This window comes from Parasteatoda tepidariorum, chromosome 6 (assembly GCF_043381705.1).
Source record: "Parasteatoda tepidariorum isolate YZ-2023 chromosome 6, CAS_Ptep_4.0, whole genome shotgun sequence".
NCBI classification, from domain to species: domain Eukaryota; kingdom Metazoa; phylum Arthropoda; class Arachnida; order Araneae; family Theridiidae; genus Parasteatoda; species Parasteatoda tepidariorum.
Window position 1 is genome coordinate 75,408,036 of NC_092209.1, and position 20,184 is coordinate 75,428,219.

Here is a 20,184-nt window from a genome sequence, read left to right on the forward strand (position 1 = left end):
CCACTACAAAAATATAATTCCGTACTTTTTACTTGTACCGGCGGTACAAGTAACGAAAGTAAAAGTACTGCCATATATGATTGAATCTAGCTATTAAAAACTTTATATTAAACTATTTGTAATTAATGTAGCATCAAATTGCTAAACGTTACTGCAAGTTACTGCTTTAAACTCCACGATAAGCACAAATGACATAATTTATCTGTTAGTTTATTTTTCCGTCCATAGTGTCTAGTATACAATGTAGCGGTGCTATAACTTTTATATATATAGCGATACTATAATCTTTGCTTATTACGTTGGCTATTAATAGCACAGGATCAGATGGCTGGGACACGTTTTTCGGCTTGAAGATTTGGACCTAGTTAAAAAACTTACTTTTTCAAAAATTGAAACAACTAGAAGAAGAGGGAGACCAGCTACAAGATGGTTGGACAATATTGAGAAGGACTAATAATTGTTGGGAATAAACAGGTAGAAAAATCTGGCTCAAAGCCTGAAGGCAGCTAATTGAGAAAGCCTTGGCCTGCACTAGGCTGTAGGACTGATAAAGAAGATAGGAGATTAATAGCTACTCGAATTTCGTAAAATTAGTTAAAAATTTTAAGAATATATGGACCGCTGGGGATCTAACACCATCTCTTCAGATAGTCATTTTGGAGCCTTAATCTCTGAGTCATCACGGATAACAAAAAAAAAAAAAAAAAAAAAAAAAAAAAAAAAAAAAAAAAAAAAAAAAAAAANAAAAAAAAAAAAAAAAAAAAAAAAAAAACGTTATTTAACTTCACGAATATTTTTTATTATTTTTAATATTTTAAAATTATAAGAAGCATATAGAAATAACAGTTTTTCCCAATTAATATAAATAATTCGAGTCAATGCAATCTTATGATATTTATTTATTTATTTATTTTTTTTTTGAAGAAACACAAGAAAAGAAATTTTGCGTTTAAGAAATTGGCATAGGTACTAGATCTACCAGAATGATAACACAGAACTATCGGAATACATCAACAGGGTTTTTATTTATTGTATTCATGGAAAAAATTAAGATATCAGGAGAAGCGCTAATAAATTTCGGCAAAACAGCTATTATCAATGAGCGCGTATAGAAATTTAAAAAAAAAAATTGTTTTCGAGATGCTGAAAAATAAATTGAAAAGGCATAAAATTCGATTTTTTCTTTTCTTTTAAGCTTGACTGTATATTTTCCCATTACATTTTCATTAAATCACACGGCTTCAATATCAACATATTTTTGTTTGGATTTTATCAGTTTTTTTTCAAAGCAATTTTTGAAATTTTTTTTTTAAATCATGCGTTTTAATATATTGGGTAGATTTTGCCTTACGCTACTCATATTTAACTCTTTTCTTAAACGTAACAATCACGTTTCTTTCTTCTTAAGCGTGAAACCTACTTAACATTTTTATTATCATTAAAAAATATATAGCGATATTTATTTATACGAATATTTCATAAACATTTACAAGAACTAGTAAACAGGAAAAAAATATGTTTTTCCTTTAAAGAATTTCTAAAATAAATCTTTTTGCAAAATAGCATCACGAGGTAGGAAACTTTTCAGATTCGAAACTTCGACAAGTGCTACATCTCCACAATAACAGCTCTCAACAACCCGAGCAACCGGAAAACACTAATCATGAGTTTAGGGAATTTTCAATAGAGACATCGAGAAAAAAGCTAATAAGCTGGTCTAAATAGTTTTATTTAACATCTGGCGTATATAGATTTTGTTTTCGAGATACTCATCAAGATATCGAGACAAGAGTTAATAAACTCGTCAAAAAAGTTTTATTTAACTTTGGGAACATAAAGATTTTGTTTTCGAGATACTTATATTTTTTTTTTCAAAAACAGTTCTATTTTCAAAAGTTTGACTCTTATTTATTCATAAAGCTATTTTCTTAACTTCAAAATAAGAATACTCTAGCCCAAATTTTAATTAATTTAGTCTTTTAAAAAAATGATTTTTTAAAACGAAATTCTAATTTTAAATAATGATTTGCAGTATGGTTTTTGGACTTAACGTCTAAGACTACTAATTAAACAATTACCAAATTCAAAAACAGTTCTATTTTTAAGAGTTGACTGTTATTTATTCTATAAAGCTATTTTCTAAACTTCAAAATAAGCATATTCTTGCCTAAATTTTAATTAATTTAGTCCTTTTAAAAAGTATTTTTTAAAACGAAATTCTAATTGTAAATAATGATTTTCAGTATAGTTTTTGGACTTCGCATCCAAGACTATTATTTAAACAATTACCAAATTCAAAACCATTTCTATTTTTAAAAGTTTGACTGTTACTTAATTCTATCAAGCTATTTTCTAAACTTCAAAATAAGCATACTCTTACCTATTTTTTAGTTAATTTAGTAGTTTGAAAAATTAATTTTTAAATCATAATTCTAATTTCAAATAATGATTCGCAGTATGGGTTTTGAACTTACGTCTAAGACTACTAATTAAACAATTACCGAATTCAAATCAAAAGTTTGACTGTTATTTATTCTGTAAAGCTATTTTCTAAACTCCAAAATAAGCATACTCTTGCCTAAATTTTAATTAATTTAATATTTTTAAAAATTATTTTTTTAAACAAAATTTTAATTTTAAATAATGATTGGCAGTATGGTTTTTGGACTTAGCATCTAAGACTACTAATTAAACAATTACCAAATTCAAAAACAGTTCTATTTTTAAAAGTTTGACTGCTATTTATTCTATAAAGATATTTTCTAAACTTCAAAATAAGCATATTCTTGCCTAAATTTTAATTAATTTAGTCGTTTTAATAATTATTTTGTGAAACGAAATTCTAATTTTAAATAATGATTTGCAGTATTGTTTTTAGACTTAGCATCCAAGACTACTAATTAAACAATTACCAAATTCAAAAACAGTTCTATTTTTAAAAGTTGGCTGTTACTTAATTCTATCAAGCTATTTTCTAAACTTCAAAATAAGCATATTCTTGCCTAAATTTTAATTAATTTAGCATTTTTTAAAATTATTTTTCAAAACGAAATTCTAATTTTAAATAATGATTGGCAGTATGGTTTTTGGACTTAGCATCTAAGACTACTAATTAAACAAATATTTAACATTTTTTCTCAAACGTAGCAAGAATGTATTTTTATTTTATTCCATATATACTGTTATTTATTTTATAAGGCCATTTTATAAAGCTGTTTTATAAAGCTATTTTCTTAACCTCAAAATAAGCCTATTCTTGCCTAAATTTTAATTAATTTAGTATTTTTAAAATTTTTTTTTTAAAACGAAATTCTAATTTTAAATAATGATTGGCAGTATGGTTTTTGGACTTAGCATCCAAGACTACTAATTAAACAATTACTTAAAATTTTTTCTTAAATGTAACAAGGCCGTATTTTCATTTTACGCAGAAAAACTATTTAGCAGTCTTTCTTAAACATTTGAAAAATAAAAAAGCTTTCTAACGTGTGTTTCATAATTATTTTTAAAGTCTTGAAAATATAAGAAGTAGAATAAAAGAAAAAAAAAGAATTCTTTTGCCTCACGTAGGTAAAGAATTCCATCGAAAGCATTTTTAAGATAAAACTTTTTGCCACATAGCATCACGAGGAAGGAAACTTTCCGGAAAAGAAATTGGGATACGTGCCATATCTACCGGAATGGTATAAAAATCAAACAAATAAGTTAAGAGAAAAAAACTGGAATTTTTGAAAGATACCAGTTACTCAACATAAAACTGTTGAATCATTTAACAGAAGGAAAATATACAGGGGGATATCTAAACAATATTTCGTATTATTTTCCCGATTTCATTTTTCTTCGACATTCTTTTTCAATCAAAATATGAAAAAAGGGAAAAATATGAAAAAAAGGGAAAAAAAATTTGCAAAAGAAGAGAGAAATACGGAAGAATGTTTGGATTTTTCAGACAAAAGAGGTACTTTTCACATTCTTGGAATCTTTTGTTTCGTCTGTTTCTATACTTTTATTCTGAGAAATGTTTTTTTCTCAATTTTCTAAGCAATTTCTGCCACTCAATAAAATAGTTTCTCCCTAAGAATTTATTTGTTTATTTATTTATATTTTCTTTTATTCATTTCTGGATTTGGATTATATATTTTTTTCATTAAATATGAAGAATGCTTAAATTATATAGGTTAAAATTCTTTTTTGACTGTAACATACTATCTAAATATCAATATGTAAAAACACTTACTTTAATATTTTAGAATATTTTATTTACTTAGGAGAAAGAAGGCGCAAGAAACGGATTAGTTAATAGGAAATAAGAGTGATTTATAGAGAAAATGATTTTCACAACTTTCTTGTTTAGTTTTTTGACATATTTTCTACTTATAAAAAAAAAGTAAAGAGTAGGTTAGTAAGAAACAAATAAGCTAATTAGAGACATTCCCAATTTATAGAAATGCTGATTTTTTCCGAAACATTTTTTAAAAATGTTTGGGCATATTTTCTGCACATGATAGGTTAATAAGAAACAAAATAAGTAAATAAGAGTCATGAGTGATTTGTAGAAAAGTTTAGTTTCACAACTTTCTTGTTAAATATTTTGACATATTTCCAGCATATAGTATTTAGTGAGTAGTCAGTAAGAAACAAACAAGATAATAAGAAACACGTGTAATTGATAGAAACGTTAAATTTTCTTCAACTTTCTTACTTAATATAATGACATATTTCCCGTATATAGTACTTAGCAAGTAGTCATAAGAGACAAACAAGATAAGAAGAAACACGAGCGATTGATAGAAACGTTGATTTTTCCACAACTTTCTTGTTTAATTTTTTATATATTTCCCGCATTTAGTATTAAGTAAGTAGTCAGTAAGAAACAAACAAGATGATAAGAAACATGAGCAATTTATAGAAGCGTTTTAACTCTAGACAAGGACAGAATAGAGAGTGTTTTTTTAATTTAATTTAATTTAATTTAATTTAATTTAATTTAATTTAATTTAATTTTTTTGCATGTCTATATAAACATTTCTAACCTTTCCAATATTTAATAGCATCAGCTTTACTACAATTATTAAAGAAAAGTTATATCATAGCAAAAAAAAATCACGTATTTGAGATTTTTTTTTTTACTTTGTTTATTTTAGGACTTTTCAATTATGGTCACATGTCTTATGAAGCGGACAGAGATGCAGGGCCTGAGGGAGAACCATCTTTAGCTGAAATGACAAAAAAAGCTATACAAATACTTCAGAAAAATGCGAGAGGATACTTTTTGATGGTAGAAGGTAAGTTATAAATAGTTTTTTTTTTTAATTTTTTGTCCAGCTTAGTTATTGAATTATTCTTGAACTTAGGATTAAACGCTGAAAAAATATTAAAGGTGTAATAAATTAAGCTTATAAATTATCATTGTTTCTCAAGTTCAACAAGAACCATTTTAATTATAAGATTATAGAAATTGCTGTAAATGTATAGCTGTAGCAAAACAATAGATTCCTAGACTATCACGACAGCTGCTTCTTTTGTTCCCCATATGTTTTTTGCCTATATGGTTCTTTGTATTTGATGGTGCAGTTGTCTTGTAATCAAGCCACAGGACAAAAAAATACCTTTAAATACTATGTGTTACGCATTATTGACGATAATCTATTAACTTATTTTCGATTCTAAACTCACCAACTAACGCTTGAAAGGAAGTGTTCGAATGTGCCTGTTAAAAGTGTGTAAAATGAACTGTTTTGATTTTCCTAGCGCATCAAGCTGTAATAGTTTTCGTGGAGGTGGGTTTTCAGATTCCCAACTGTACTCTTTAGGAATAAGGAGCGTAAAAATTAGAAATTTCGAGATGCTAATAGCCACTGCAAAAGATTCTTGACCCCTATTGGGCAAACCCGTTTCATCTTATATTGCTTTTAAAAATCGCTTACAATTTTTTTTATAGAACATAAAAGTGAAACCCTAATATGAGAAATAACATACTGTAGTGAATTTTATTACTAAAATCACTCTCTGATGGCAATGTGCTGTTATCTATATGAAGACTAATCAATAATATTATTATTTTCCATTTAATTGGAGAGAGAGTCATTTTCATCCTATTTATAGTCATCATTTTCATATTTCCTTGTACCATCCGTTTCATTCTATTATTTAAGTAAATTTATGGTTACCGTTACCCGTACGGTACGTATAAGTTAGAATAATAATGAAAAGATTTTTAAAAAAACTTAGTTTGTTTTTATTTCTGTTTGTTCTTTTATCTTCAGGTGGTAGGATAGATCACTCTCATCACTTCAACAATGCCCATAGAGCACTGACAGACACATTGGCGCTGGAAGATGCTGTGATTGTTGCCCTGAATATGACAAAATCTGATGATACTCTTATTGTTGTTACTTCAGACCATTCTCATGTTTTTGCATTTGGTGGAAATCCTAAGCGAGGAAATCCAATTTTAGGTATGACTTAACCATTGATCTATAATTAAAAAAGATACTTTTTGTTTATTCAAAAACAAGCGAATAGTCGCCAAAAAATGTAGAGAAAAAATTTGGCGGAGATCTGCATTTTATTATTTTATTTATTTTTTAACACACATAAAAATTAAACGAAATAAAAAATTAAGAAAATAAACAAACTTTTAAAAAAATTAAACAAATTAAAAAAAGTTTTTAAAAAAATCATTGCATGTTCTGACTCCCGGCTAAACAAAAAGTAACAAAAAAATTCAAATTATCCAAAATGAAATACCGTTTAATGACTAATAAAAGAGTTGAAAAACTAGGTAAATTTCGAAACAATTATTAAAAAATGCTAAAATAACTCATCATAGCCAAAAATCATACATTTTTCAATTATTACGTACTACAGATTCGATTAATTTTTTAAAAAAAATATTTTATTTATTTCTTTTGTTATGATTTAAATTTACATTTTCAAACAACATATTTTTTTGAAAAAAAATCTTTTAAGTAAATTTGTTATTTCGTTTCCTTTCATGGAAAATTTATTTTCCAGCGAAAATACATAGATTGTTTATAATGAGAAGTACAAGAATTTCTTGAGAAGTGGTTTACCTCTCCGCAAGAAATTCCTGTCTAATCGAGAAATTATAATCAAAAAAATAACTCATTTACTACTGAAAATGTTACAGTTGTAATTATAGTTACGTACTTCAGATTAGATTTTTTTTTAAATGAATTTGTTTTTTTCTCTATCGTTTTGATTCAAATTTAACAATTAATGCCACAGTTTTTCTTAAAATCACTTTTTAAGTAAATATGTTGTTTTGTTTCCTTTTATGCGAGCCTCCAAACAAGATTAAGAACTATTTTCTGGAGATAGGTAGATTGTTTATTAAGTGAAGTACAAAAATTTTCAGAGTAATGGGTTACCTTGTTTATTGGTGCTTCGCAAAAAACTACAATTGAAAGTCTTACATATACAAATTTGAACAAATGATAAATAATTCGAGAGCAATTTTACTTAAAGCATTGTAACTAGAGGCTGGATTTTAAAGACTCTACGAAAGATTCCTTAAAAATCATAACATTTTACCCTAAAAATAAAAACCCACTCACAAACTCTGTGAATTATTTCTGTTTTTTTTATCCGTGCCAATAGCACATTTCTCTTATAGACCCATTTCATGTTTCACTTATGACCCAAAATAAGTATTTGGATTTATCTGGGTTTTCTTTTCACGTCATCTTTTCTTCTGGAAACTGTTATGCATTAAATAAAACTATAAAAACTGGGGTACTTTTCCGTTAGCCAGGCGCAAATGTCGCCAATCCTGAATCAAGCGCCAAGAGAAGCGAATGACAAAACATTTAACGGAATAAAAGTCAAAAACGTTAAACTATAAACAAATATTTATTAATAGTAAGCAAAACAAGTTCAACTATAAACAAATATTAATGAATGAAGGAAAGGAAAAATTGTTTTGTTTTGAATGAATTCAGAGAATAAAAGCACGTGGTCCCAAACTAACATTCACCTTATCATTGTAAGAAATTTGGCAGAATTCCACATTCTTTGGCGATTTTTCACTCGCGCCAGGTTAACGGAAAAGTACCAAAACTTGTTAATCAATTGAAATGTGGGAAATTTGCAAGAATGGGTGTATTTCTGGAAATTTTAAAAAACATCAGAAAATTTGAAAAATGTACCCACATTTTTAAAAAAAAGACATAGAGAGAAAATATTTCTCTCAAAATTTCTGAAAAACTCCCCTAAAAAAATAAAAATACTGTGCTGATAAAGCAAATGATTCAGAATGCAAAATAGTCAATATCATCAATATAGGGCCTTAATTAAAATCAATGACCAATGACAGCAGTAGACATAGAGTAGTAGGAAAAATAAAGAGAAATATATAAAAAAAAATTGTAAGCTCTACTTTCCTCTGGATTTCTAAAAAATGTCACAAATTAAAATAAGTACCCAAACATTAAAAAAAAACTTTGAAGAAAAGAAATATCACGTAATCTATAACAAAAAATCTACCCATATTTTTACAAAAAATTCTTATAGAGCAAAGATAGCTCTCAAAATTCCCTAAAAATATGAAAAAAATTGTCTTATAAAAGGAAATGATCAAAAATGCAAAACAGTCAATATCAACAATATAGGGCCTTAATTAAAATCAATCACAACAATAGACATACAGTTGTAGAATAGAGTTAATGGGGGATAAAGGGTGAAAATATTAAAAATAATAGTTAGCACTACTTTCATCTGAATTTCTAAAAAATGCCACAAAATAAAATAAGTACCAAAACATTAAAAGAAAGCCTTGAAGGTAAAAAATATCCCATCATCTATAACAAAAAATGCACCCTTATTTTTCCAAAAAATTTCTTATAGAGAAAAGATAGCTCTCAAAATTTCCTAAAAAATTCCCTAAGAAACTGAAAAAATTTTCTTGTAAAAGGAAATGATGAAAAATGCAAAATAGTCAATATCATCCAACAAAGCGCCTTAATTAAAATCAATCACAACAATAGACATACAGTTGTAGAATAAAGTTAATGGGGAAAAAGAGTAAAATATGAAAGAAATAATAGCTAGCACTACTTCCATCTGAATTTCTAAAAAAGTGCCAAAAATTAAAATAAGTACCAAAATATTAAAAAAAAGCCTTAAAGGGAAAAAAATATCTTATAATCTATAACAAAAAATACCTTAAAAATCTAAAAAAATGTCATAAGTAAAACAAATGATTCCAAAAAATGTAAAAAAAAAAGTAAATATGATCAGAATACGGGCCTTAATTACAATCAAACATAACAGCAGACGTACAGAATACACAGTTAATGTAAAATCAAATATTAAAGTAAACTAATAAAATAAATAAATAAATAATAGTTAGGACTACTTTCATTTAAGTAAGTTTTCGTCTATCCTTATCGTTTTTTCACCCTTAAAAATTGCCCTCTGTTTCCTTTAAATAAATTGCATCATAAAAAAGTGTTGAAACACCATTTTCTATCTTGAACTTTCATTTTGTTTATTACAACTCTATTTCCCCTTTCTGTTGTATTTCATTGTGTTATATTGTTTCCTTTTTTCCCGAAAGACAGTAATACCTTTTATTGGGAAGCTGTTTGTACGGGTGCTGGAAAATATAAATTCAGATATATTTTATTGCCGGACTTTGAAAAGAAAGTTTATTTGAAAATAAATTTTTCTATATAAGCGATAGTACAATGCTTGAAATACATTGTACAAAAATGATTTAAAGCGTGTCTATATTTGTATTACATTCGCATTATATATCCATTAAGCTGTGTTAGAAGAAACAAGTTTCTGAATTAGTTTTGCTAAAACGTCTATATATATTTGTGAATATAAGTGTTAGGACTAAGGACCTTGATGCATAGGGATGAAAAAAAGGGAATACTCCGAATAACTTTTGCTCTAATGATTGAATTTTCACGCATTTATACTCAGTTTTAATAAATCTCGGAGGTAATTTTAAATATGCAAATTAATTTATGCATGCGATAGCGTGACTTTAATTAAAAGTCAGTCATAGATACAAACTTTCTTTGAATAATCGTACAATTTTTTTACGATAGTTTAGTATTCTTAACTCTCAAAATATCGAAGGAATAGTGTAGTACAAAATGGTTAAAAGGTTAATCTCTCGAATGCTAATTTTATGTTTCGTGTACTTCTTTAATTCGAAAAAGTCGTATTATAAAAAATTTTGATTTCTCAAGAACTATTCAACCGATTCTTTTCAAATTTTTGATTTTTGTAATTTAAAATTACGCAGATTAAAGTTTTGTATAGCTTTGTGCGCCTTATAATTAAAATTTTTCTCATTAGTAATATAAATTATAAGAATAATAAATATTATGCCAAAACAATTTATATTTTTTCACGAAATTACTTTTGAATTAACAAATTTTATATTTGTATGGAAAAATGTTTTACTCTCCTTATTAGTATTACGGGCACATTGCAAAAACCGTAAAAAGTAAAATTAACATCAAGGAGCGAAACTTCAGGCCACTCTCATGCCTAAATTATTAGGCCCATATTTTAAAGATTGCAGCCACTGTTTTGAGTGTTTAATCAGAGAAACTACGGCATGTGCCGGATTTCTTAACTTATATTGTAATCTGCTTTAATTAATTACATAGTTAAGGTTAGGTCTTCAAATAATTAAGAACGAGTCTTAGTACGTTAAAATCTTAAAAGAAACTCAGAATTTATGAAACTAAAGCTTAAAATAGTTTTTCTTCGTCTACAAAGTCTTACAATATTAGAAATAAAAAATTAGAAATAAAAAATTATTAATAAAAATATGAAGAATTAAGATTGATTTAAAATTAAAGGCGTTGTTAATACAGTTGATTAACTTGTTTGACTCTGGATGAATACGAGTTCAATCGATTAATCGATAGTAGTAGAGTTGAATTGTAAATTTCTAGAAAATCGATTTTATAGAAATTTGCAATGCATTTAAAATTAACTTTTTGTTGTTAAAATTTCTTTTTTTAAGGATTGGACAGCAAGTTATCAGATGTCGATAACATGCCTTACACAACACTCCTGTATGCCAACGGACCAGGATATAAAAGAGATTCCGAAACTGGAAGAGAAAATTTAACTGGAACTAACACAGGTAAACAGAACAGTTGCATACAGGTATGCAAGTTGTTGTACAAGTACACAAGAGTTTGAAAAAATTAAAATAACAGTAAAGTAATAAGTAGGGCAGAATATTGTGGTAATGAAACATCAAGTGATAGTCTGGAACAGTGAGGTAATAGTAAAGGTAAATACTAGTGTAAAAAATGTGGTCACATTAATAAGCAAAATAAGCTTTCGCTACTCGCCACGTGACGAGTCAGCAAAAAGAAGTGGCGACTGAAATTAAAACAGCGGGTCACTTTTTCCATATTTTTCTCTTTCTCTCTCTCTCTTTTTTTGAGAATTGTTTAATGATAAAAGTACATTAATTAATGTAGAAAGACTCTGGAAAGCAGTATTTTCATTAAAATGTCAAATATCCCCAAATCAAAATTCTTGATGGTCAACCATCAAAAAATTTTGATGGTTTCAGTGTGATTCAGGAAAGTCCAGCATCATTTGATGGTCACCATCTTCCAGCATTTTCAGTTACGTGTTCATGGTTTTTGATATGACAACAAACTTACATCATTCCATCATAGAAATTATATTTTAATATTATGATGGCTAACCATCACGAGAAGTTTGATTCTCATGAACCAACAATTCACGATGATCCATGAAGGTTCATGATGGTTCCAACTATACATTTCCTTCATGGTTTAATGGGAGTTCTTGCTGATTCTCAGCAATATACCCTCAAAACAATTTGGGTTTTTTAACGTTAGATCACCATAAACCAGTCCATATTCCTACATTGAGATGATGGTTGCTTATGTTGATTACCATCAAGATGATGTTGGTCAATCAGCGATTCAAAATGTTGATCCTTCAAAATCCATCAATTTGTGATGGAAGTATTCATGTGGAAAGGGAGTTATCTAGCATTTCCCATATATCAAAGTTGTAATGCATACATTAAATGTATTTTGCTTCCTCAATTTTTTTTTACCTAAAAGTCTTTAAAATCAGTGTGGTTAACTAAATTTTGAGCCATGTTTATATTATTTTTATTATTTAATTAACTTTTTTATATTCGTAGATTATTTCTGATGTGAATGTTTTTAAAAAATTTAAAAATATATTTTAATCCGAGCAACAAAAAAAAAGGTTTACAAAAAATGGCCATTAAATTAAAAGAACCTATCGATACCGGTAACCAACTCACTAAATTTGAGCTAAAAGTGTCTACTAAGTTATTAGAGTTTACCACCCACTGGCTACTGACTGAAAAATTTAATTTTCAAGTCTAGGTCATAGTATTTAATATTTTAAAATTGTGTGGTAGTACTAAATATTCATAATAATGTAAAATAGTGCTACAATGATGCAAGAATATAATCGAATGTATTAATCGTTCTGTAATACAATATAATGATGTTGATTAGTATGATAGTAGTACTGGTAATAGTGCAGAATAGCGCAATAATAGTGCAAGTTTATAATAGAGCAAACTAATGTGATATTAGTATAGGTATATCAAAGTGTATAATAGAGTGGTATATCTATAACACAGTAGCAGTATACTCATAAAGTAGATTGATATTTCTTTATTCGATTCAGAACAAAAATTAAAAGTAGAAACGTCTTTCATATCTGCTGTTCCATACCCATTTTAATGTAAGTGTGGACTTAAAATAAAATAAGGATTCTCGTATTTTTGATAATAAATTATGCTACATATACAGCATATAAATTATGCAAATTTTGAAATCTAATTTTACTACATTCCCTTTATAAAATAGGAATGATGAATTTTCTTATACTTCCATATCAGAGGTAGTGAAAAGTCAGAAGTAAAGAAATCTGCGTTATTTTTCTTGAAATTTATAGTGTTTTTGTTTTTTAAAAAACATTTTCATACGTAACAATTCTCAATAGATAAAAACAGCGTGGATAATCATAGCTTATTATTTCTAATTGAGGAAAAGTAGCTATTATAAAATCTAGTCGTACTAATTTTTATTTTTTTTAAATAAAACTTTAAAACTTCTTAGCCTTCCTAATTCTTCTTAAAGAAAAACAGTTTCCATATTCTATGAATAAATCAGCTTTGAAAAATTTCCTTAATGTAAAATATCTTTAATTTTTCTAAGAGCCTAAATAGAATATATTCTATTTAATAGAATACTTAATAGAACATATAATAGAATATATAATAGAATTATTTCTAATTGAGGAAAAGTAGGTTTTTTAAAATTCAGTCTTATTTTTTTAATTAAAATAAAACTTTAAAACATTTTACCTTCATAATTCTTTTCAAAGAAAAACAGCTTCCATATCCTATAATAAATCAGCTTTAAGATCTTATCCTTAAAGTAAAATAGCTTCCATATTCTATAATAAATCAGCTTTAAAAAATTTCCTTAAAGTAAAATATCTTTAATTTTTCTAAGAGCCTTAATAGAATATATTCCATTTAATAGAATACTTAGTAGAAAATATAGTAGAATATATAATAGAATTATTTCTAATTGAGGAAAAGTAGCTTTCATAAAATTTAGTCTTATTTTTTTATTAAAAATAAAACTTTAAAACATTTTAGCCTTCCTAATTCTTTTTAAAGAAAAATAGCTTCCATATTCCATAATAAATCAGCTTTATGATTTTTCCTTGAAGTAAAATAGCTTTAATTTTTTAAGAGCCTTAATAGCTTAATATGCTTATAAATAATTGCAAATAAAACAGTCATTGGAGTATCTTTTCAGAGGAGATGAACTACGTGCAGCAAAGTGCAGTACCACGTCGATGGGACACTCATGGAGGTGAAGATGTACCAGTCTACGCTCACGGTCCCATGTCTCACCTATTTCGAGGAGTTTTGGAGCAAACATACGTACCTCACGCTATGGCTTACGCTGCTTGCATTGGACCTCAAAGAAATGATTGCGAACGTCGTCGAAGACAGGCTTTCCAACGACAAGTCATTGAGTGTCCTTCAGCACACATTGACGACGCTGAGCAAGTAATAATGGCTAATTCCGTAAATTACGTCACCTTCAGCGTTTGGATGATTTGCTCAATTATGTTGCTCCAATTATTTCTAACGTGACCTGTGTCTCAATGACATTTGAAGGTTACTTGAACCTTGGCAAAAGACAGTTGTCTCTACTCACACTTCCAATATCATAATGAAATGAACTGTGTTGGTTCGGCTCAAAATGTTTAATTTATAGTGTTTTTTTTTCTTTCTTCTTCTTCATAACTGCTCACTATCAGTTTAGAATTGCTAAAATTGTATGCAATACATCAATTTCAGTGTTTGGATCATTTGCTCAATTATGTTAGTTGAAATATATGTGGCCTATCTTTACTGTCAATGACATTTGAAGGTCACTTGGAAATTAACAAAAAATTGTGTTTGCACTTACTCTTAATATCATACTAAAACTGCTTGAATTCAGTGTTTATTTCCTGAAATTTTCTGAGGGGATTCAAATTCTATACTATTAGTAAATTTTCGTTTTTTTTTCTTCTTCATTTTTCTCAATTATCAAATTTCCATAATTTTTTCAATGACCAGTTTTTCAATGATAATTGAAGGTTACTTGAACTTTTCTAAAAGTTTTTAATACAATAATGAAGTGAACTACATTGGTTCCGCTAAAATTTTCAATACAGTAATGAAACGAACTTTATTGGTTCCGCTAAAAACTTTCAATACAATAATGAAGCGAACTACATTAGTTCCAGTAAAAATTTTCAATACAATAATAAAGCGAACTACATTGGTTCCGCTAAAATTTTTCATTACAATAATGAAGCGAACTACAATGGTTCCTCTCAACTTATTCTATTTTTTGTGTTTATCCCCTTTAATTTCCAAACACTGCTCATTACTAAGGACTTAGAACTGTACATATATGTGTAAGGACCAGTCTACTGTTGTTTGTGCCCATTATGAGAATAGAAAAATTTTAAATCTTTAATTTTTTTAATTTAAAATTACGAAGAATTTGATATAAATTCGAGTTCTGTAGATTTTTTTAAAAGTTTAAGAATTCGAAATCTTCCGCCAGCAATTATAGTGACGAATGTCTCAGAATTTTTTATAAATAGAGATTGCCTTACAATGTGATGTAAATGTGATGGTTACTTAAATTTTAGCAAATGTAATGACTGCGCGAACAGTTTACAATGATAATTATGATTTTTTTTATCTAGCTGTATAAGCTACTTCTATTTCGAATGCCTATTGTTAATACATATCGATAAACTAGAAAACATCTCAAATATGAATAAAAATAACTTATACTTATTTAAAAGTGAATAAGCATTGTATTCTTTTACCATATCCATCAAAACTCGTGTTTTTCATGTTCCCAAATCTAAAAAGTTGCTGATTTACCCACAATGCAAATCCGCTGTTTTATTAGTTTCAGTGGCAACGTGGGCAACCCCTGAAGTAAAGTATCTTATTAAAAAAACACAAAAACCGTGTTTTATCTATTATATTTATTGTTTCCGACCAAATCCTTTTTTCACCGAATTTGGAGACAGATTGCATTTACTGAATGCCTCATGTAACATCTCTTTGCGGATTTAATTTTTGTCGATTGATCTAGTTAATTTGTGAATCTTGTTGATGTTGTAATAATTTTTAAAAAGGCAAACGGGTGGTATTCACTGAATGCCACCTGTTACATCATTTTACAGATTGAATTTTTATCTATTGAACTACATAATTTCTGAATCGGCCACTACATTTTTCTTAATGTTGTAAAAATTTTTAAAATAGGAAATGGGTGGTATTCACTGAGTACCACCTGCTACATCACTTTACAGATGGAATTATTGTCTAATAATCTAGATAATTTCTGAATCAGCCGCTATGTATTTGCTTACGTTGTAATATTTTTTCAATTAGCAAACAGGTTGTATTCATTGAGTGCCACCTGTTACATCACTTTAAAGCTTCAGTCTTTGTCTAATGATCTAAATAATTGGTAAATCTATGTTTGTTGATTCTGTAAAAGTTTTTATACTCCGGTGTCATACCAGCGACCCGTCATGTCTTAACCTCACATCTCACCTAGCCAAAACGCTGAATTAATATAACTAAACAATCTAAAACTAGACATTTTTCTGAGTTAGGAAAGTGGTGATATTTACTGAAATCCAAATCTAGGCTATCAAGTGAGTGTGTGGTAATATTCTATTGAAACTGCTGCAGTAGAGAAATGGTCAATCGGCTATCATCACTTTCTCAAGTAATTGGATAGGATTTGCTAGCACATGGTCATGCAAAAGCTCTCATAATGTTTGCAAAAACAAATCGGCTTATACACAGACTGACTATTAATATATTTCGTAAGTTATATACTCAGCAGAAAAATAGACAAATGTTTAACTTTTAAATTAACGTAAAAACTACATAAAATTATTGGTGTTTTTTTCATTTAAAAAAAGGGATTGTACACGTAAATAAGTTAAATGAACAGTGAAAGTATATTAGTTACAAGAAAAAGTTTTGCGTCAAATCCAATTATATATTTTATACCAAATAGCTTTTACCGATTAAGGATTGCAGTACTTAATATCTTTTATTTTCTTTTTTAGTTATAATTTTTGCATATTTTTTCGGAAAACAGAATAAAGAAAAAAATTAGCTATGCACGGTTATTATTAATGCAATGCACAAAATAAGATCTACCCAAGAAATGAAACTTTTCACTATCAAAATTATTACATGAATTTGATTACAGGGAGATCTTTAAACACTACTATGACTATATAATTTTAAAATAACTGACAAAATATTTAATTTATAACCCACTCAGTTATATTTAGAAATAAATTTAATATTTATTTACGAAAAGTAATAAGTTATTATCATTGAGCCTTTAGATGAGTAATAATTAAAGAAACGAGTAATAAACAAAGAATTTACTGCTTGAGTTTTCGTTCTAAAATTATGGCAAATAACCGACAGCAGGTTTGTCCATCCAAATCATCATTAAAATTAAGCTAAAGAACTATTTTTTACCTTTACGGATTACGGTTTTGAAAAAGTTTACAACTGGTATGGTTGAAAACCGTGAATTCACGGTTTTTCAACCATTTAAATTTAGTATAGTTTTGAAACCGAAAAAATTCAACTGAAGAATGGAAGTAGTTTAACAGCGTTATGTTGCTGTCATCTTTGCATGAATGAGAGTATCGTATTCTTTTAGCAAAGGCTCCTCAAATTGGGGAGTGAGGAACACTGGAAACTCTTTATGTGTTAAAAGAAATATTGTGATGTCCACGCTGGGACTCAATCCCGGTTCTGTTGTAAAGATATTGACAGATTATCCCTGTCGGCTGTAATACGTATACGGTTGGAACTCAGTGTTCATCTGGTAAGCCTAATTGGTGTGGATAAAATTTCGGTGGTTTAACCATATTAGATGAAAGCAATTAGTGAGCTGTTTTTCTATCAGTCAACAGCTTAAATAACATTTTATTTGTGGTTATTTGACTATTTCACGCTAATATGGTAAAATAACAGTTAAATAAAAAAATTTTAAACTATTTTTTTCTGAGAATTTTTTAACAGTGTATGATAACGAGAATATGAGAAGGGTGATATCGACGTACAAAAGAACAAAAAATATTTTCTATGTTCTAAATAATAATACGATTTAAGATCAAAAAGAGCAAAGTTTGAATTAATATTTTTAAAAACTAAATTATTTTTGGTTGAGAGAAACGAGTACTACTGAATTCTGTTTTCTGTAAAAATCGTAAATTAGATTCTTCTTCAAATTATCAGGTTCAAAATTGTTTCAAACCTTTCTTAAACTGATACTAATTCCCACAGTAAGAGTTTGAAAAGCATTTTCTCACTTAAATGCCACTTTTCAACTCTTTTTATGAAAGTGTTTTTTTTTTTTTTAAATTTTTACAACACTATCAAAATCATTTATTAAGGGTGGTCATTACAGAATTCCATGTGTAAGGGTTGTGAAATTTAGACGTTATCTGATGTAAATTACATTATGAAATTTAAGTTACAGTTTCATATCATATCAATAATAGCAGATAATGCAAGTATGCGAATGGTGGGCAATACGGAGAAAAAAAACATGGTGAAATTACGGTACATCATGGTAATCACACTTCTGATAATAAAAAAAAAACATAATTCTGATTGACAAAAAACAAACTATATGATATTTACACCATTCATTTGGTAATTTTTCCGTTGATAAGGTAACATTTTACTGGAAATTCTAATTTCCAAAATTATTGCTCTTATTACCACACATTTAGTAAAAAATATAAAACGGAAAAGCAAATGAAACCGAAAAAATATTTTTTATGCCATGCTTTAAGGTTTCATGCTAAAATTACCATATTTTATCGCATTTACTAATGGTAATTGCTTAATATAATACCATATTTCAATGCAAATTTTATCAAAATCATTATCAAAGCGCTTCGGTAAAACTTACCGAGCTTTCTGGTGTTTCCATGGAGCCAGAAACTTAATAAATTTACCATATTCCGATAGTTATTATCATATTTTTTTTCTCAGAGTGGGTCTTTGTGAATTTTGTTTCTTGCACAGATTTCTGATTTTCACATTTACGACGATTCATTTGAAGAATTGTATGATACAATGTATATTTTGTGTTTCGTGATGTGTAAATAAATGGTAAAATAAAATTTTCTTGTATACGTTTTCTGTTTATCATTCCACTTGTAAATAAAATTTGTCTTATATCTTTAGTTTTTCATCATTACATATCTTCCAACAAAATTTTCCGTAATGAATAATTTCAAAAACCTTTTCACAAAAAGGTGACAAATTGGTTGCTGTCGTGTTGTTGTTTTTTAAGCCACTTGCCCAATACCAGCAAGCCTGCTTGGGAATCAAGCAAACTTTTAAGGCAGAGGGTGTGTTTCTTGTTTTTTCAGTGGCGCCATGTATGGCCAAGAATACACATTCAGTCGCATACAGGTCCCAGTCCGTTTAAAAGAGAGGACCCAATGATACTTCATTCATTCATCCACAAATCGTAATTTTGAATTGAACCAGAGTACTATGAATCTCTAATTCAGTACCCCAGAGGTATTGATTGATTATGGCAACATGGAGGACTTAGTCACCCTCTCCGACCGATTTAACGTGCCCCATTCCACTCGGTAATTCTTAAGCCGACAGGATTCGAACTCACGTTCTCACGAACCCTAGCCCAACGTCCTACCAACCAAATTATCCTGGTATGCACATTAGATGAGGGTTTCAAATAAATATTGCAATGCGAAAGGAACAGCCACCTTATCGATATTTAACAATCCATGATAGAAGCAAGGAAGTGTACTAGACCCCAAAGTTCGTTCGATTGTCGGAGGAAACGGAAGACAATTAAAAGAACACCCATAAGAAATCAATAAATGTTTCAACAGGCAATGAAAAATGGCTTCCATGCTCGATATTTCTACATTATGATTTGTCAGATTTCTGAAAGTGTTTTTGTGTGGATGGAGTTTTCTGTAGAAATGTAAACAATAACAATCTCGAGCTGTATGCCTGCTCTAGTTCCGGTTAGAAAGTCTGCAACTGCTTACTACATGTTATTCTGCGAGGCGATATTTCCAAACGGATAATTTTTTTTTTCAATAAAAGAAATAAATTAGATAATTTCTGAGCTCAAATCTGCCGTATTTCATAAGATATTAATGTTATTATGTTATATTATGTTATAATTCCGTGGAGTTTGAAGTGAAAATTTGTTTTAGTTATTTGAAGATATATTATTAAAAAAGGTGACATGGTTGCTAGATTTTGAATAACCTGATATAGCCTCCTGATATAGCCTCTTTCCATAAGTTTATCACTGTTTGTTCTTGTTGCAAGCTGTGCACCATCTTACGTTAGTGTTCACACTTTTAGCATTGTAATCAAAGTATTGTTAGCATTGTAAACACAAGTAATAAGTAATCAAATACATTGTTTGCAAGAATCTCAAAACACAATGATGCCAAATGGCTTTAAAATACAACGGAAACAGTAACCCGGAAACACGCTTCACACATTTATTGCTTTAATGT

General features: G+C 28.3%; 1 protein-coding gene across 1 annotated transcript in view; it reads left to right on the forward strand.

The window, feature by feature from the left end:
• Nucleotides 1-18,807, forward strand: part of LOC107454222 (alkaline phosphatase, tissue-nonspecific isozyme-like) — a 131,471-nt gene extending 112,664 nt beyond the window's left edge. Inside the window, exons 6-9 of the mRNA XM_016071333.3 lie at nucleotides 5,145-5,285; nucleotides 6,267-6,458; nucleotides 11,015-11,137; nucleotides 13,854-18,807. Of these exons, the coding sequence (XP_015926819.1) occupies nucleotides 5,145-5,285; nucleotides 6,267-6,458; nucleotides 11,015-11,137; nucleotides 13,854-14,197 (800 nt within the window). The 3' untranslated portion in view covers nucleotides 14,198-18,807. The remainder of the gene's footprint in view (nucleotides 1-5,144; nucleotides 5,286-6,266; nucleotides 6,459-11,014; nucleotides 11,138-13,853) is intronic.
• The last annotated feature ends 1,377 nt before the right edge of the window (nucleotides 18,808-20,184 follow it).